We start from the raw sequence: 19,385 nt of genomic DNA, 5'->3' as shown, positions 1-19,385 counted from the left end.
ATGCATTATGTCAATGAGTGTCCTCACAAAGATAGAAGTATGTGTGTGTTTGTTTGTGTGTATGTGTGTTTGTGTGTGTGTGTGTGTGTGTTGATCTGATTTCTGTTTCCCTCCCTCAGGTCTCTCATCGCGTCGTCTCCTCACCTCAAGTCTCGCCTGGAAGCCGCCGTCAAAGGAAACCAGGAGAGTCTGAACGCTAAAGCGAGCGGCGCTAACCCGGCCGCCCGCAGCACCGCCAAGTCCTCCCCCAGCATCACGCTCAAAACCAACTTCCTGTGAGACGAGCGACCACAGACCAGCAGCACCACGATCAATGTTCTGCTGTGCTGCTTTCACTGTCCCCTGGGACAAATGCCACTGCATGCAGTCAGAAGGGGTATTGCTATGCTGCAGGAAAAAAAAGCTGTTATGACATCATTTCCTCTTTCACAATAAGAGGATCTTCTGTTGTTCAGGGTGATGATCTCTCTACGCTGCATGTCACTAAGTCACACATCACTTTGTTTAGACTTACTGCTGCGTTCACATTTCATCCCATCACCCTCAAGTCCTCCAACTTCCATTTTGTAATTCCTCTGTCAGTTTCAGTTTGAACAGCCGTTCAAAGAAGACGCCTGGAAACCTCCGACATCCAGAATATTCCTGGTTCTTGTTCGTCTTCTGTGCAGCACAGAAATGCTTTTACGTCTCACGTCTGCATGTCCTCGAACGCAGCTGCATTTACCCCCTAAACAGTCGGTTCATCTTTGAACTGACCGGCAGAAAATTAACTCAACAGTTGCTGAAACATCAGGAATTTTAACAACTGATTAATCTATCAAAGATATTGATCAGATAAAAAATGTCACATTCTTCAGCTTGATCTTCTCCAGAGTGACAGGATTTACTGTCGGACTGAATCAGATGATAAACGGTACGTTCAGGTGCAGTCCGAGGGATGAGTTGTAATATCTCTGGTTCTCTGCAGGTTGATTTTCACAGAAACAGATCCACAGCTAACAATTTTATTATTTTCTCAAAGAACTGATCAGTTGTTTGTCAGAAAAACCTGCTCATCACAGAGTCCTCATGTGTTTGACCAACAGTCCAGATGAGACCCAGTTCACTGTGAAGACCAGACCGTGGTCGCGTTTGAGAAGCTGGAAGTGATGTGAACTTTTTTAGATGATGGGATGAAACTAAAAAACCCTCTGTGGTTCATCTTTAGTTAAATGTGTCCTCCACGTGTAACTGAGATTCAGCAGACGACGGTTAACCTTGAACAGATGTGAAAAGCAGCTGGTTCAGTAGTTTTTAGACCCTCATCAGTTCTTCTGTTATCATCACGGATGTTAACCTGCAGCACAATAAACTCCGTCTGTTTTAACTCTTATTTCACATCAGACATGACGAGTATGAGGCTGCTGGTCCTGATCCTGATCCTGGTCTTGGTCTTGGTCTTTATCGGTTCAGAACGCTGTGATGGTCGAGTCTGTCTGTTCACACGGACATCAGAGGTTCAAAGGAAAACGTGAGAAAGATTGTGTTGTAACAGAAGAGTCTCAGAATGACAGATTTTCATGAAGTTCTTCCACAGGAGACGACGTCCTGAAGTTTAGTTGGGTTTTGGGATGAAAATCATCAGTTGTAATGATTTGTTTTTTAAAGGTTCTGCTCCAGTTCTTCTGAGAATCCAGAGAATGTGAGGATGTTTGTTTCATCGGCTCAACTCACTGACAGATAAAAGTTTTGGGTTGAGTCAGACTGAGACATGAGTCCAACACACGGACTCAAACCAGAGTCAAAGTTTAACAGAACAGAAAGGAAGGAGTGTTTTCTTTCACTAAACAGGAAAGTTTGAATAGTTCAAAGGTCACGAAACATAAGCGTTGACTTTCACCCTTGAATGAATGTCAATAAGAGAAGAGAAGAGAGAGAGAGGACGAGGAACAGATGATTTTATTTTTGTAGTAGAACGACAAATCATGAATCAAGCTGAAGACTTGAGGAGATTATTAATAGTTGTATGGTAGCCTGTAAGGGACAATTTAGCCTTCATCAGCACTTTAGCTTAACAACACTACAACATGGTAATATCAAACTGATTTTTTATGTCTGCAGTTGGTTTAAATGATATAAGTTTGGTTGATTTTGAAGGACTTTTATTTCTAAATGTGAATATTCATTTAATGAAAAGACTTAAAACAACAAAATGTAACATGATTTGCTTAAACGTCTCAGATGTACCTGCAATAACAACGTTAACCAGGTGAGCTTCAGTCTTCCAGCTTCAGCAGCTTCTCTCCACTTCACACACACACACACACCAGCTGCACGAGTGTGTGAGCTCACCTGGCCGTCTGTACAGGTGTGAACTGAATGAACGAGTTAACGTGTTGTTTTCTAACAGCAGTGAGTGAATAAAACATTTTTCTTTGATTCAGGTTCCAGTTTGTCTTGATCTGTCTTTAACGTGTGTCAGTTCAGTTCAGTGACTCATCATCAGTTTGTATTTTTTATCATTTAAAGTTACACAGAGGGTCATTGAGAGGCAGACAGTGAACCATCGTAGACCAGGATACACATTAATAAAGCAAGAGACTGAACTTATATCAGTCAGTCACATTGTATTTGTAAAGCACTTTTCATACAAACGAGGTCACACAAAGTGCTTTCCAGAATGAAAGCAATCAAAACAACCCCACCCCCTCACACGCACAGACACCCCCCATTTACACACACAGCAATGAATGACTAAGTAAATAACAGGAGGAGATCATGAATCATGAATTCCTTAAAACCATTTATTCAAAAGTTCAGTGAAAGTGTTTGGTCTGAAAAAAATGTAGGTTTTCAGCTGGAAACGTTCATTTAACTTGTAGTAAAGGAATGGTCCTGAAATCAGACACACCAGAAGAGTTCAGTATGAAGGATGGAAACATGAGGACGCGCAGTCTTTCCTCTGGAAAGCAGCTGAGACTTAGACTGAAAAACACATCTCACAGCTGACTTTGCTCATGTTTAGCTTCTGTGTTTTTATCGGTTGTGAAACACTTTGGAAACTTTATCTGTGCGCAGAGAAACTGCTCCTGATGCTGCCTTCAGGTGCTGTCGGAAACCACACGGTGATTAAGAGGTTTCTTTTCTTTTCCTGTTTTTTGTACTTACCAGTGTATGCAAAACACCCTGCAAATATATTATATACACAGAAAAACCAACATGTATGTTTGTCCGATATGTGTCTCATTACTGGCCACAGTTTATCCAGTAAACATCACCAAACTTCCCTCAGTAAATAAATGCTGAATAATTTTCTCAAACCCTCATTATTGTTACTTTTATAGTCTGGAGTATAGACATTAAAATGTACCTGTTAACCCTGACTGTGTAATTAAATTAAACATAATTATGTACCACGTTCTTTGTTATTTTTATGTTGACATCATGAGTAAATAATTCTAATAATAAATTTAATCATGTTATATATTTTTTAAGAAATGATAAATAATATGTATTTTTATATTTGCCACAACAACCATCTCCTAACCTGACAGAGTTCCTATGAAAAAGCATTTCTTTGACACTGTAAATAATATTTCTCTGACAGACTCATGCATGAACAAGCCCACATCATTTTGTTTTAGTGTTGATAAATTAATGATATGATATAAATTCAAAAGGTGTTTTTCTTTATGCTGATACCTATTTATAGAGCGACGTGACTGTGTTATATCTTAAAGTACTGAATCTATACTTAAATATATATCTATATAATCATATTAAGACGGTAAAATAAAAAGTGCCCCACAACAGGGTTACCCAACGGACGCCTGTCTATTGGCCATGAGCGTCCTCATTTCTCCTTTAACCTTCACTGCCAAGAAGGGACCTGTTTTTCTCTTTTCAGCGGCTTTTAACTTTGTGGTGTTTCTTATTTCCGAGCTCGGCTCCCGCCCCTGAACGCTCACCCTCGGTCGGCTCGGCTCTCCATTTCAGTCTGCTCCGTGTATCGTCTCCTCGCCGGCCGCGCCGACCTCTCTCTACCCGCTCAGGAGAAATGGGAACGCCTTGAATTAAACCCCGACATCGGCGATACACACGGCTCCTCGACCTCCAGTTGGACCCAGGAGATCACTGTACATACCGCCGCCGATTGTCTCCGTGCCGAAAAGAAGAAACGGTGAGTGTTTCTTCCCGCAGCTAAACCCGGAGCCCGGACCGGTGTCTCCCGTGGTGGCAGTCCGCGGCGGCGCTGCGGCCTCTCCGCTCTCCCGGAACTCGAGCCCCGCGGCTCGCTTTAGGAGTCCGAGGCCGCGGGGGTAGTTGGCTCACTAAAGGGACGTTAACGACACATTTAACACACACGAACTACGACAACCGTTGTGTGTTCGGGTGAAACGAGTCAGCAGCGGGGGTTTAAATCGCCAAGTGCTGCGGTTTTATGAAAATAAAATTATTTCAGCGGCGTTTGGTTTAGCTAGCGTGGTGCTAACCGGCTAACCTGAGCCAGCGCTGCGGGGTTCGCTGTTGATACTTTATTTCTGCGATGAACGACAAACAAAGATATAACTTTGTCTGGGACCGCCGGGGTCCGGGCTGTATGTTTGGGATATTTCCCGGCAGTTACACTTTGTTTTAACGGCCTGACAACAGCGCAGTTGTTTACCAGCTAACAGCTAATGCTCGGCTGCTGGCAGTGAGTGAGTGCTACTCGGCCATGAAGCCCTGTGGTCCGGGCTGGACGGCTCCAGCAGCGGACCCTGCCGTATCCTCTGATGTAGCTGTGAGGCTGAGGAAAGAATTGGGCTCCTGGACGCTGAGCCTCGGCCGGGCGAGGAGCCGCGGGGCCACAGGCAGCTCTGTCAGGTGTTCCCTCAGAGCCGGCGGCTCTGCGGCCGAGTTTCTCACATTGTGTAAGTTTGTAGTGACAAACAAAGGAGGTTTGTTCCAGCTGGGCAGAGGAATATGAAACATAATCACGACCACCTAAAGCCTTGATTTGTCTTAACGTGATTAATGTTCAAACAGTTAAACTCGAAGCTTCACTCAGCTGTTCCGGAGCTTTCTATCACATCACACTGTTTTCCTCAGCAGCTGGAGTTTTCTTTTGTATGTGGGGACTTGCATCCATGTTGTCATTATCTCTAACTTACTGGATAACTTTACCAAGTTATTATTTAGTCTGTAATCATAGTTAATGCAGATATGTCCCAAGTGTTAATTTAGTGGAATCAACAGCCCAGAAACTCAGAGACGGTGACTCGGTGAACCTGTTGAGAGAAGTTGATAAATGTTGATTTGTGTGGATGTTTAAATGTCGTTATATTGTCCTATTTACCATCTGTTTATCACCAAGACTCAGCCACCCGCAACTTTTCTGTAAATCACCACATATTTCACTTCCAATTAGAGCTGCAGTGACTAGAAAAAATCTGCAAGGGTTTTGATAAGGTTTTCATAGTTTGAACCATTTTTCCACTAAAGTTCTCCAACATGCAGCTTCCAGCTCCTCAGGTGTAGGTGTTGATGTTCAGACACGACTGGGCGTTTGAAAACGTCTCCTTCACCTGTGTTTCACTTAAAAAGCTGTTTCACTATTTATCACTTGGTCTGTTGTCTCACAAGATGAATTGATAAAACTAAATATTTGATGTGTCAGGACCCAGTGAAGGAGGGATCTGTCACATCGATTTGAGTGTCAGTAAATGTTCATCACATCTGTTTATTAGAAAAACCTCCAGCTGTTCCCGGTCATCAGCACGTTTTCTGTCAACCACTGATAAATTAATGAACCACTGATTTTACTCCTGATGGTAATCATGGTTAATCATAGAGCTGAGATGATTAGTTGATCACTAGGAAGTAGTTTGATGATAGATTAATTAATTTATGTTATTTTTAAGCAGGAATGCCAGATTAACTACAGCCTCTGAACTCTGAGGATTGGTGTTTTTTCTTCGTAGAAAACTGAATAAAAGTTTAATGTTGGTCAGTGAAAACCAGTCAGTTTGAAGACGTCACATTTTCCTCTGTAGTTCAAATGATTAACTGATTATTAGGAAATAATAATCAATGGATAACTTGATAATGAGTGCCTCTTCACATTGTTTGTTTGAAGCACAGTGCTTTTTAAAAAGACCTCCCTGTGATGAGTAGACGTGTGTTTTCCTGCAGTTCGTGGAACCATTACTCGATCACCAGCCAATGAATCTATTTCTGAATGTAATAGCTGTTGTGATCATCAGTTAGTGGTTTGGGTGACTGTCTGCGGCTCTGAATGCTTCACGGTTCAGTGTGAGCAAACACAGACTGCTGAAGAAGAAAATGCAGCATTAAACCAACCGAAGGTTCAAGTCCTTACATATCAGATCAGTCTGAACAGAAACGATGGCTCGCTACGATCAGACGAGGCTCAGTCTCTCATGTAGACGTGTTTGATGCTCAGTCCTTGTCTCTGTGGTGAAGCTAATCCCATCATCTGATCCCAGGTGTAGACTCTGGTCCTGCAGATGAACTCGACCTGGTTTTCCTCAGTCCGGATTGTGTCTCTGCAGGTTTTGATTGTGATTTAATCTCTCGGTATTGCTGTTGATGTGGAAGTTATTAAAAAAAAAAAAAAAAAAACTCTGAGCCTGAACAGACTTTAAAAGACTGAGCTTCAGCTCTGACAAAGAGGAAAGGTGTGTGCCTGCTGCTGCTGATCGCTGACCTCAATCTGGACTTAGAAAGTGGACACAGGACACCGTGAGGGGTTAAAGGGGTGAAAGCCAAACCCTGTGACTTGCCGGATACACTCAGTCCTGCTGTGGTCGTCTCGGGCCTTTGGGGGGGGGGTCAGGGCGCTCTCTGGCAAGTTGTGATGATTAATCTGTTGATAAGAGGATCTGTCTCAGCTCAGCCTGTTTATATCCAAGCAGACAGACAGACAGACAGACAGACGGTCAGACAGACAGTCTTCAAATTAGGCTCTAATCAACTTAGCCAGGACCCATCAGACTCCCAGCATGCCGTGCTGCAGTGCTAGGCAACCGGACACAGCTGCTGCGATCCCGAGACTCTGGACCGTCCAGACTCTAAACGTCCACACAGGGAAGAACCCAGCTCATCTTTATTTGTGCTGTCAGTGAACCACAGCTGATTTCTCTGAGGCTCTCACTCATAAAACAACTAACACACAGTTTGGTGCAGAGGGAAAGTGAGAAAGTGTCAGTGGCTGCAGTTATTAAGTACCTGCTCGTTATATTTGAGTTTTATAGAAAAACTCTCAGCGTGATCAGATTTCCTGGAATAACTAACAAAACAGTTTCCTGAGACAGAAAACAGAAATGAGCAGTAAACAGTTGCACAGAGGGAAGCTGCTAGTTTTAATGTTTGTTTCCTTTAAAAAAAAAAGACAAAATGAATTAATTGATAAAATAGTTGCTGTCCATCTGTCTGTCTGTCTGTTGACTCATCGTCTCAGCTCCTCTGTTTTCTGTCACAGCAAACTGAGTCAAAACAAAATTGATTTTGGAAATTGTGATGGATTTTTCACCGTCTGACATTTAATAAACTAAACCCTGGTCAGTTAATTAGAAACAGTAATCAACAGGACGAACCCTCAGTTCTTCCCTCCATGAACAGCATTTGTGTTTTAGTCTTCTCTGTCAGCTGAGCGCCGGCCTCTCAAACGGAGCTGCTTCAGATTTGCATGTGTCTGACTTCTCTGTGGACGTGTGGTTAAAGGAAAAGGAGCCACATCAGAGTTCAGCTCCTGAACCTCCTGCGTCATAGAAACACACACGCTGCCTTTCTTTTGCTGCTCTGTGTGTGTGTGTGTGTGTGTGTGTGTGTGTGTGTGTGTGTGTGTGTGTGTGTGTGTGTGTGTGTGTGTGTGTTGTTTGATGCAGGTGGTTTGGTCTAGTGTGTGGTTTCTGACTGGCTGCTGGCTGATTGTGTTAAATTCTGTCTTCAGTGTAATTCATGTAATAATAGATTAATTTGTGAGTGTTGTGGTTTCCCAGAATGTAACAGTGAGACTGGACAACGTTGTGGATCAGACAAAACCTTTGTGCCCTAAATAATCTAGTATGTCCAGGAGTTTCCAGGAATTATCTCCTTCCCTGGTTAAATGGACATGGGTTATAATAAATACAACCTGCATTCACCCAGGAATTAGCCACTGTCCTGTATAATCAAACAAACACTGTAGTTGGTGCAGCCACCAGGAATTATCTACTGCCTCCTTTGAACAAACTACAACTACCCAGGAATTACCCACTACCCAATACAATAATGAAAGCTACCCAGGAATTATCCACTGCCCTCCATACTCCAGCACAAGCAGAGTTGTTCAGGGAATTATCTGGTGCTTTAAAATAAACAGATTTATGCAAGAATCATCCAAGAATTATCCTCTACCCTACACAAACAAGTATAAGCTACATTTGTCCAGAAATGATCCACCACCCTGTGATGAATGGGCACGAGCTGTTGTCATCCAGGAATTACCCACTGGGTAATTCCTGGATGACAACAGCCACTGCCCTGCATAAATCATCTTGTTTTAAATCACATCTCTCTCTCTTCCTCCCTTTCTGCTCTGTTCTCCTGAAGAGACTACATGTCCCAGAATCCCCTGTGAGAGCGAGTGACTTCTTCCCTGTCCGTGTTTCCTCTCTCCCTCCGTCCGGTTGGTTGGATGAGTCCCAAACAGCAACAGAACTGTGAGCAGTGATTGGGCGCTGAGCCAGAGCGGGGAGCCAACGGGGAGCCAGGTAAACTGTGTGTGTGTGTGTGTGTGTGTGTGTGTGTGTGTGTGTGTGTGTGTGTGTGTGTGTGTGTGTGTGTGTGTGTGTTGGCAGCAAACACATTTAAAACGAACCTTTCTTCAAATGTTTATTTCATCAACATAAATACAGAAAAATGGCACCGTACTGAGTCAGTACATATGAAGAACATGTTTCCTGACGCGCTCAGTGTGTCAGTTAATATGACGCATTATTTAGAATGGACAGAGTTATAAGAAAAAAAAAAACATGGTTGAAAAAAGATTTTGCTGAAGTTTAGTGTAACAGTCGGACGTCACCTTCATGTCTGACGTCTCTCAGGTCTGGATATCAGCACCGATCTCAGATCCAGTGCTGCATCTGAGACTCTTGATGATTCAGTTGCATCAGATAAAAATCAGTTGTTCTCACGGTTCAGTAATTAATCATTTATATCTGGTGTTGATTTGCATAATTATGAACGGCTGGTATTTTAGCAGCCTGTGGATTTATGGTAAAGCTTTAATAATACTTATATTCTCTGTGTCAGTAAAATGTGGCTCCGTACAGTTTTTAACGGCGACTGCAGATGAAAACTGCAGCCTGAGTGATGCAGGTGTCTTATTTGGATTACAGTGTGTCAGATTATCACTTAAACCACTGAACAGCACACACACTGCTCTGTGGTCTAAACTAATCTCTGTAAACGTCCTGGTTGTCGACTGCGTCCTCTGTCCCTTCAGGCTAACCATCATGGCGGACGTGGACCCGGACACCCTGCTGGAGTGGCTGCAGATGGGTCAGGGCGATGAGCGGGACATGCAGCTCATCGCTCTGGAGCAGCTCTGCATGCTGCTGCTCATGTCGGACAACGTCGACCGCTGCTTCGAGACGTGAGTTTTAACCTTTTCATGACATGTTTGGTGCAGTCCAGAGGTCAAAGGTCGGCGGACTCCTCGCTGACTGTCTCTGCTTTGATTCCAGCTGTCCTCCTCGGACGTTCCTCCCGGCGCTCTGTAAGATCTTCCTGGACGAGAGCGCTCCAGATAACGTGCTGGAGGTCACGGCCCGCGCCATCACCTACTACCTGGACGTGTCAGCAGAGTGCACCCGCAGGATCGTGGGAGTGGACGGGGCCATCAAGGCGCTGTGTAACCGGCTGGTGGTGGTGGAGCTCAACAACAGGACCAGCAGAGACCTGGCCGAGCAGTGTGTCAAGGTGACCGGAGCTGGATTCAAATACTAAAGCCTAACGGCGAGACGGTGGTCTGGTTGATTCAGTGATGTCATCGGTTTGACAAGCAGCTGTGTGTTTGGATTGGCTGTTAGTCAGGATGTCTCATTTATCTGCTGCTGTGGTTAATTGAGGATGAGACGTGATGATCACTTCTGCTCACTGCTCTGTTTGTGCACTTTAGTGGAGCAGAACGTCTCCAGGCAGGAGATTCACCGCCATGTGCTACCAGGCATTTATTGATACACATCACAGGACAGTTGGGTTCTTTCTTCAGGCCTCAGTCTGTCTCTGATCTGCTCTGAGATACAGGCAGAAAGATGCTGCTTCTATTTGTGTATTGTTAGGTGCAGTTTGGTCCCGTGTTAATTTAACCAGGTTGAATCCACCACATGGCAGAAACTGAATCTTTCTGTCGTCTCTGAGGAGGAACTTTGTGTCTGTGCCCAGTTTTTATATCTGCCTTGGCCATGAGATTAGATTTTAATGATGAATGGATTCTTTCAGTCCATAAATGTTGTGGTGAAAAATGTGCATCACAGCTTTAAATGTCTGGTTTTGATTCAGTTCACAATGATGATGATTATTAGATTATCAGAGAAGCTGTGAAATACTTTGATTCTATTGATTAATCGACCGAGTGATTCAGCTGCAGCAGCTGTCGACAAAGGAGATGAATCTGTTTTTTTAGTGTGATCTTTACTGTCAGTTCTGCCTCAGGAACCAGGAGGCGAGTGTGTTAAACGTGTGTGTGTGTGTGTGTGTGTGTGTGTCTCCAGGTGCTGGAGCTGATCTGTACCAGGGAGTCTGGTGCTGTGTTCGAGGCTGGCGGTCTGAACTGCGTGCTGAGCTTCATCAGAGACAGTGGCCACCTCGTCCACAAAGACACTCTGCACTCGGCCATGGCCGTGGTGTCCCGGCTCTGCAGCAAGATGGAACCTCAGGACTCATCTCTGGAGACCTGCGTCGAGTCTCTGTCCAGCCTCCTCAAACATGAAGACCACCAGGTAACTACGCCAGAGTCAGCAGCATCAGGAAGAAGTCAGGGGCCGGAGGTGTTCGCCATTTTGAAATGGGAGAGCAGATGTTGTGGAAACAGGAAGACGTCTTTGTCTTGTATTATGTTGTACAATAACAGCTGATTTGAATTCTTAGCCCTCACATACAGAAACACTTGTTTTCTCCGTCTCACCTGCTGCTCCCTGTCCTCCAGGTGTCAGACGGCGCCCTGCGCTGCTTTGCCTCTTTGGCCGACAGGTTCACTCGCCGTGGCGTGGACCCCGCCCCTTTAGCCAAACACGGCCTGACGGAGGAGCTGCTGTCCCGCATGGCAGCTGCCGGCGGCACCGTGTCGGGCCCCTCCTCCTCCTGCAAGCCGGGCCGGACCTCGACGGGCGCCGCCCCCTCTGCTCCCGACTCCAAACTGAGCAACCAGGTGTCGACCATTGTCAGCCTGCTGTCCACGCTGTGCAGGGGCTCGCCACTTGTTACACATGTAGGTGGATACATCGTAAACGGCAGCACAGTAATGAATTCATTCACTTTAAAGAATAAACTGAAACTCTCTCGTGCTCTCTTCCTCTCTGCCCGGCTCAGGACCTGTTGCGTTCGGCGCTGCCCGACTCGATGGAGTCCGCTCTGGGAGGAGACGAGCGCTGCGTGCTGGACACCATGCGGCTGGTGGACCTCCTGCTGGTGCTGCTGTTCGAGGGGCGGAAGGCGCTGCCCAAGTCCACGGCGGGGTCAACGAGTCGGATCCCTGGCTTGCGACGCCTGGACAGCTCCGGGGAGAGATCGCACCGACAGCTCATCGACTGTATCCGCAGCAAAGACACCGATGCTCTGATCGACGCCATCGACACCGGAGGTGAGAACGTAAACAGACCGGGGTCAAACAGAGACCTGAACTCGTTCCATGGCCAAGAAATGTGGCAGAAAACAGCTGCTTATTAAAACCAGCTGTAACATGGTCAGTGCTGCTTTTGAACGACTGATCATAACCGACTGTTCTCTGCTGCAGCTTTTGAGGTGAACTTCATGGATGATGTCGGACAAACGCTGCTCAACTGGGCCTCAGCTTTCGGCACACAGGAAATGGTAAAGAAAATGAACACACTGGGTTGTTCCGCCACTTTATCAGAGACTGAAATATCTTCATCTTCTTTCAATGACTGAAATGATCCACCTCTAAAATCAATGAACTCAGCTTTATATTGTACATTTAACTGCACACAAATTGGCATGCTCACGTTACCATGGTTACAACAGCTCCTCATCAAAACCGGTTTTGAATCTTTAGTGTCTTCACACAGGAAAATGACAAAATAAAAGACACTAAAATCAGGCATCTGAGTGAAGTGTGAAACAGAGGAGCTGCTCGTTAAAGAATTCAAATAAAACAAAACTAGGAACTGAAATGTTTTGGCTTTTTTTTTTTTTTATAAAGTTTGTTTTGTAAATGTATGACATCATTTCCTGCGAAGATTGTTGATGTTTCATTCAGAGGTTCTTGTTTCCTGTCTGAGAGTCCAACCAACCACATGTTGTTGTTACAGGTGGAGTTTCTATGTGAAAGGGGGGCGGACGTCAACAGAGGTCAGAGGTCATCCTCACTACACTACGCTGCTTGTTTCGGACGCCCACAAGTAGCCAAGGTAACACACATACACACACATTCACACACAGTGAATACACAGTGTAAACACAGCATCCTGATAGTTGGTGTTTGTGTGTGTTTGTGCAGACTCTGCTGCGTCACGGAGCCAACCCTGACCTGAGAGACGAGGACGGAAAGACTCCTCTGGACAAGGCCAGGGAGAGAGGACACAGTGAGGTGGTGGCTATACTGCAGTCGCCTGGTTAGTAAACCCACAGTACTACTGTTAACTCCGCTACTACTACTCAGTGTTTACCAGAGGGTGTGGATTTATCTGCAGCAGAATGTGACTTATCCCATAATACAACCAATCATTTGTCTTTAGAAACAGAATATTCCAATAAATGTTTTCATAATCCACAGAATAAAATGCATAAATAAATGGCAGCAGCAATGTTAGTAACAATGGACCAGTTTAACAACAGCTGAAAACATGACACGTGGTGCAGGTTTAAGTGTAGCTCTGGAGCTGAGATCAGACCAAACTGGACCAGTCTGGATCAGCTGGAGCTGACAAGTTCTGGTTCTGTCCCTGGTTTATTAGAGGGACAGAAGGTGTGGCGGCTCGCTCAGGGAAAGCAACATCAATGGGTGTGTGTGTGTTTCAGGAGACTGGATGTGTCCTGTGAACAAGGGCGACGACAAGAAGAAGAAAGATGTGAACAAGGAGGAGGAGGAGGGCAGCGAGCCCAAAGGAGACCCAGAGATGGCTCCAATCTACCTGAAGAGACTGCTGCCTGTTTTTGCACAAACCTTTCAGCAAACCATGCTGCCTTCTATTAGGTAAACGTCCCACAGTTCATCAGCACTTTGAACAAGTTGAGTTGAGTCAGAAAAACTGTAAACTACTCCTTTAAATGTCACATGACTCCATTCAAACCTCATTAATTTGACTCAGAGCTGTTAACCCACAACAGTCTGATCTTAATTAGATTAGAGCAGATGAAACATTAAACACACCTGTAAACTGTGCTGCCAGTTATTCTGACTCTGTGTGTGTGTGTGTGTGTGTGTGTGTGTGTGTGTGTGTGTGTGTGTGTGTGTGTGTGTGTGTGTGTGTGTGTGTGTGTTAGGAAAGCCAGTCTGGCTCTGATCAGGAAGATGGTTCACTACAGCAGTGAAGTGCTGCTGAAGGAGGTGTGTGACAGTGAGACAGGTCACAACCTGCCCACTGTGCTGGTGGAGATCACTGCTACTGTCCTGGATCAGGAGGTACACACACACACACAAACACACACACAAGCAGTGAGGTGGAATAAAAGTGCTAAATTCCAACCTTGACCTGGTTGTGTGAAAAGGGTCTTAACTAACTGTATCAGACCAGGGGAGAGAAAAGAAAGGTGCACCTGTAACAGTAGACTGGTGAAGACCAACACACTACATGAAGGTGGGGCTGTGTAGTTTCATGCACCGATGAGACAATAAAATGTGATACGTCCAGTTTGAGAAACAGATTTATGAGTTTAAAAGCTCATCAGACAACAAGACGCAGCACAGTGGTTTGTAATAGACAGACAGGAAGTTGTTATGGTCGTGATGATCTCCAGGCAGAAACACAGAGTTCACGTTACAGAGGTGAAGCTCCTTTTCCACTGGTCACAAAACCTGCCACACAATGTGCAGAATACAGTGACACAATAATCTGAAACTCCAAAAACAAAACCTTGTAAACTCTGTGTGTGTGTGTGTGTGTCAGGACGACGACGACGGTCACCTCCTGGCTCTGCAGATCATCAGAGACCTGGTGGATAAAGGTGGAGATGTGTTCCTCGACCAGCTGGCTCGACTGGGAGTCATCAACAAGGTGTCCACTCTGGCTGGACCGGCGTCCGACGACGAGAACGAGGACGAGGCAAAGCCTGAGAAGGTAGAGAGAGAGAGTGTGTCACTATTTAAAGTAACATACACACACATTTCACACTGATTTTCTTGGATTTTATTGTATGAGATTGATTTGATTTTTATTGACACATTTTCATCTCTGTATTTCTACATTTTCCAGATTAGCTTAGGTTTAGATGAAGGCATGAATGTCTTTAATAAAGTTTATCTATTAAGTTAATTATTCTCAATCTTAGGTCCCATATTTGAATTATCTGAAGTGTTGATCTCCATCACAAGATATATTTGTGGTTTTAAGAACCAAAAACCATCTCAGTGTAGTTTTACATCTCCTCTCTCAGGCTTCTCTCTGGAGCTCTAGTAACAACAGGTCAGTCAGCCAATCAGAGGAGAGGTTCTGACTGACTGCTTTGTTGTGACATCACAAAGTTCCAGAAGTCCTGACGGCTGGTTTTAAGGCTCAGTGTCTGAATACAGGCTGTGTGCATTTCTCTGTGGACTGAGGCTTTGATACTTTCACAGTATTAATATAGAACCTAGACCTGCTTTATAATCACAAACACATGGACATCTACCTTTAGACTGGGTGGAGCTTTAACATTTTAATGTTCTTATGTGTAACATTTAAGAAAGTATCCAAACCTGTGAAGAACCTCGTAGGTTTTTATGCAGAGCTTGGAAACAATGTTTTTTCAGTTATGATGGAGGAAGAAAAACATGATGTAGTAGAACACGTGAAGAAATCAACAAGAACATGGAACTGAATCATGTTTCTCCTGCAGGAAGAGGAGGTGCAGGAGGACGCCAGGGAGATCCAGCAGGGGAAACCGTACCACTGGAGGGACTGGTCCATCATCAGAGGGAGGGACTGTCTCTACATCTGGTCGGACGCCGCCGCCCTCGAGCTCTCCAACGGCTCCAATGGCTGGTTCAGGTTCATCTTGGACGGGAAGCTGGCCACCATGTACTCCAGCGGGAGTCCAGAGGGGGGGTCCGACAGCTCCGGTACGAACAGCATGTTCATAACACACTGACTGATCTCTGGGTTTCTCTGCAACTGTGACTGATTTTATGCCCCCGCCCCCCCAACAGAGTCTCGCAGCGAGTTCCTGGAGAAGCTGCAGCGGGCGAGGAGTCAGGTGAAACCGGTCACAGCCAGTCAGCCCATCCTGTCCAGTGTGGGTCCCACGAAGCTGACAGTGGGGAACTGGTCTCTGACCTGCCTGAAGGACGGAGAGATCGCCATCCACAACTCGGACGGACAGCAGGCCACCATCCTGAAGGAGGACCTGCCGGGCTTCGTCTTCGAGTCCAACAGAGGAACCAAACACTCCTTCACCGCTGAGACGTCGCTGGGTGAGTCACTGACCTCGTGTCAGCTGTTGTTTATTGAATTAATAATGGTTGGTATTTTTTACTAAAGCTGCCTCAGGACTGAAAAAAATCACATGATGATGACTTGAACCTCTAACAAACAGTTTTTACCTGCATCATTGAAAACAGGACAAAAGAACAAAACTTTTAAAAGACATTGTCTTTTCTGATTGTGTGTGCGTGTGTGTGTGCGTGTGCGGGCAGGCTCTGAGTTTGTGACGGGCTGGACGGGGAAGCGAGGCAGGAAGCTGAAGTCAAAGCTGGAGAAGACGAAGCAGAAGGTGAAGAGCATGGCGAGGGAGCTGTACGACGACCACTTCAAAGCTGTAGAGAGCATGCCCAGAGGAGTGGTGGTCACCCTGAGGAACATTTCCACTCAGCTGGAGTCAGCCTGGGAGCTGCACACCAACAGACAGGTACACACACACCGACACACAGGTACACACACACACACACACACACTGACGCACAGGTACACACACACACACACCAACAGACACAGGTACACACACACCAACAGACACAGGTACACACACACCGACAGACACAGGTACACACACACCGACAGACACAGGTACACACACACCGACAGACACAGGTACACACACACCGACACACACAGGTACACGCACACACCGACACACACACAGGTACACGCACCCACCGACACACACAGGTACACGCACACACCAACACACAGGTACACACACACCGACACACAGGCACACACACACACCGACACACACACACACACACACACACACACAGGTACACACACACACACACACACACAGGTACACACACACACACACAGGTACACACACACACACAGGTACACACACACACACACACACACACACACACACACAGGTACACACACTGACACACAGGTACACACACACACATCGACACACAGGTACACACACACACATCGACACACAGGTACACACACACACACACACTGACACACAGGTACACACAGGTACAGACTCTGTTGGTTCCAGGATCAGCTTCAGTTGTTGGAACAGGTTTTGTTGCTTTGTGTGTTCTCAGTGTGTTGAGGGGGAGAACACGTGGAGGGACCTGATGAAAACGGCCCTGGAGAACCTGATTGTGGTTCTGAAGGACGAGAACACGATTTCTCCGTATGAGATGTGCAGCAGTGGCCTGGTCCAGGCTCTGTTCACCGTCCTCAACAACGTGAGTCCCCTCAGACCCTGTCACGTGGAAACATGGCTGCAGCTTTACAGATGTTGAGTTGTGACGTTGTTTTTTCTGCTGTGTCTGAAGAGCGTGGAGCTGGACCTGAAACATGATTGTAAGCCTTTAATGGAGAGGATCAATGTCTTTAAGGCGGCTTTCAGTGAGAATGAAGACGATGAAAGGTAACGATGAGCTGATTGATAGAAAATAATAATCAACATTTTCTGCTTCAAGCTTCTTCAATATGAAACAAACTGAATCTTTTCATTGGTTTGAACAAAATCAACACAACCCTGCTGTGAGCTGTTTCATTGAGTTTTATAAATCAGATGATAAATCGAGAAGATAATCAGCAGATTGATTGATTGATAATTAATATAATCATTAGTTTCAGCCTTAATAAATACTTGACTGGTTCTATTGTAAGATGATTTCTCTTTGTTTGATGTTATACAAACTTGGTTGTAGACAAAGTAATAAATCAGAGGTTTACACTTTTTCATGTTCGTTTGCTGCTTATTTTTGATAATTTATAGAATCATCAGTAATTTCATAGATGATTAAATTAGGCTTAAGTAAATATTCTGTGATTTTCCAGTATTTTCATTTTGTGATATTTTTCATAATGTGGAAAAGGAGTCAATTCACTGCTTAGCAACTTTAAACCTCTGTTTAGTGGCAGAGTCGCTTTTGACAGACATGAAACACAATAATGTCATATAATAAATATGGGAAATCGCCCAGGCCTATTAAAAACAGATAATAAACAGGGCGCTTGTTTTGTGTCTGTTAAATTAAAGACCTTGACGGCTGCAAATGACGGCAGTTGGAAAAATGTAATTTTTCATTCCTGCTGCCGTTGAAAAATTAAAGATCATCAGAAGAACTACAGCCCAGATTTTCAAACACATTAAAACTCAACAGTTGAATTTGACCTGATGATCTAAGCAGCGAAAGTTGAACTGATCCAGTGCAGGTGATCGACTGTGTGCAGGACTCTTGGTTTTGTGATGAATCACTGATTTAATATTTCTATAGATCAGATGAGTTGGTTAAGATCAGGTCTGATCTGGTCTGGTCTCGACTATCTGCCCTGTCTGATGTGACTGTTGAAGAGTTTTCCTGTGTGTGTTTGTGTGTTTGCAGCCGACCAGCTGTTGCCTTAATCCGTAAACTGATAGCTGTCCTGGAGTCAATTGAACGTCTACCTCTGCACCTGTACGACACTCCAGGGTCCTCATACAACCTGCAGGTGAGTCACAGTGAGGTCTGGGTCCAGGTGTGAGTCTGTGGTGTCTGTGCGTTAACTGTGTTAACTGGTGTGTGTTTGTGTTGGTCAGATCTTGACGAGGAGGTTGCGTTTCCGTCTGGAGCGAGCACCAGGTGAGACGGCTCTGATCGACCGGACGGGCCGCATGTTGAAGATGGAGCCGCTGGCGACTGTGGAGTCTCTGGAGCAGTACCTGCTGAAGATGGTGAGGACACACACACAACACAAATATGTTCACAACCAGACACGGCTGCTCTCCCTTCAGTGATGAGTCCGATGATATGACTCGTTAATTTCCTCCTCCTCTCCGTCGTCCAGGTGGCGAAGCAGTGGTACGACTTTGAGCGCTCGTCTTTCGTCTTCGTGAGGAAGCTGAGGGAGGGACAGACCTTCACCTTCAGACACCAACATGACTTTGACGAGAATGGCATCATCTACTGGGTTGGAACCAACGCCAAGTAAGACCAGCGACCACAGCCAGGTCCCCATCTTCATTTAGAGTGAACTGAGAGCAGCAGTCAGTTTTTATTTATCAGATCTGTGTCCCCAGTCAAATTCAACCCAACTTCACATTTCTTCTATGTGTCTTTGTCATTAATGAACCTTTATACGTTTACAGACGTTTAACTGTTAAAATATTTCTGTCGAGGTTCAGTAGTTTTTAGATTCCACCTTGTTCCTCAGGAGTTTAGGACTGACCTCACAGAGCATCATCACAAGCTTTACTCCTTCTGCATTCAGGACGGCGTACGAGTGGGTGAACCCTGCTGCCTACGGCCTGGTGGTGGTGACATCATCAGAGGGGCGTAACCTGCCCTATGGGCGGTTGGAGGATATCCTGAGTCGGGATAGCTCCGCCCTCAATTGCCACACCAACGATGATAAGAATGCCTGGTTCGCCGTCGACCTCGGCCTCTGGGTCATTCCCTCAGCGTACACCCTGAGACACGCCAGGTAATAAAACAAACATACACCCACCCCATACGCTCTTATTTTGAAATTAAAGTTATGACAAACTGACATTTTTACTGCAGCTGCACATCAGGTTTTTAGATTTAAAGCTGAGTGACCTCCTGAAAC

At 45.4% G+C, this 19,385-nt stretch overlaps 2 protein-coding genes across 9 annotated transcripts in view; both read left to right on the top strand.

The window, feature by feature from the left end:
* heatr5a (HEAT repeat containing 5a) overlaps positions 1–2,418 on the top strand; it is a 29,336-nt gene extending 26,918 nt beyond the window's left edge. For all 7 annotated transcript variants that reach the window (XM_071499118.1, XM_071499115.1, XM_071499113.1 and 4 more), the window contains one exon: positions 120–2,418. In XM_071499118.1, coding sequence (XP_071355219.1) covers positions 120–279 — 160 coding nt within the window. In that variant the 3' untranslated portion in view covers positions 280–2,418. The remainder of the gene's footprint in view (positions 1–119) is intronic.
* A 1,529-nt stretch (positions 2,419–3,947) lies between these two features.
* Positions 3,948–19,385, top strand: part of hectd1 (HECT domain containing 1) — a 28,889-nt gene continuing 13,451 nt past the window's right edge. Inside the window, exons 1-22 of one of the 2 annotated variants that reach the window (XM_071499111.1) lie at positions 3,948–4,159; positions 8,575–8,735; positions 9,470–9,619; positions 9,711–9,945; positions 10,740–10,967; positions 11,174–11,455; positions 11,557–11,827; positions 11,981–12,057; positions 12,516–12,614; positions 12,704–12,818; positions 13,225–13,399; positions 13,690–13,828; positions 14,313–14,483; positions 15,241–15,463; positions 15,551–15,814; positions 16,037–16,248; positions 16,886–17,032; positions 17,123–17,217; positions 18,182–18,287; positions 18,376–18,510; positions 18,624–18,763; positions 19,047–19,259. In XM_071499111.1, coding sequence (XP_071355212.1) covers positions 9,480–9,619; positions 9,711–9,945; positions 10,740–10,967; positions 11,174–11,455; positions 11,557–11,827; positions 11,981–12,057; positions 12,516–12,614; positions 12,704–12,818; positions 13,225–13,399; positions 13,690–13,828; positions 14,313–14,483; positions 15,241–15,463; positions 15,551–15,814; positions 16,037–16,248; positions 16,886–17,032; positions 17,123–17,217; positions 18,182–18,287; positions 18,376–18,510; positions 18,624–18,763; positions 19,047–19,259 — 3,467 coding nt within the window. In that variant the 5' untranslated portion in view covers positions 3,948–4,159; positions 8,575–8,735; positions 9,470–9,479. The remainder of the gene's footprint in view (positions 4,160–8,574; positions 8,736–9,469; positions 9,620–9,710; positions 9,946–10,739; positions 10,968–11,173; positions 11,456–11,556; positions 11,828–11,980; positions 12,058–12,515; positions 12,615–12,703; positions 12,819–13,224; positions 13,400–13,689; positions 13,829–14,312; positions 14,484–15,240; positions 15,464–15,550; positions 15,815–16,036; positions 16,249–16,885; positions 17,033–17,122; positions 17,218–18,181; positions 18,288–18,375; positions 18,511–18,623; positions 18,764–19,046; positions 19,260–19,385) is intronic. The other variant, XM_071499110.1, reaches the window with a different exon arrangement.

This window comes from Trachinotus anak, unplaced genomic scaffold (genome assembly GCF_046630095.1).
Source record: "Trachinotus anak isolate AG129_WGS33_773 ecotype Australia unplaced genomic scaffold, CSIRO_AGI_Tana_v1 ptg000015l, whole genome shotgun sequence".
Classification (NCBI taxonomy): domain Eukaryota; kingdom Metazoa; phylum Chordata; class Actinopteri; order Carangiformes; family Carangidae; genus Trachinotus; species Trachinotus anak.
This window is presented reverse-complemented; position numbering and strand designations above follow the sequence as displayed.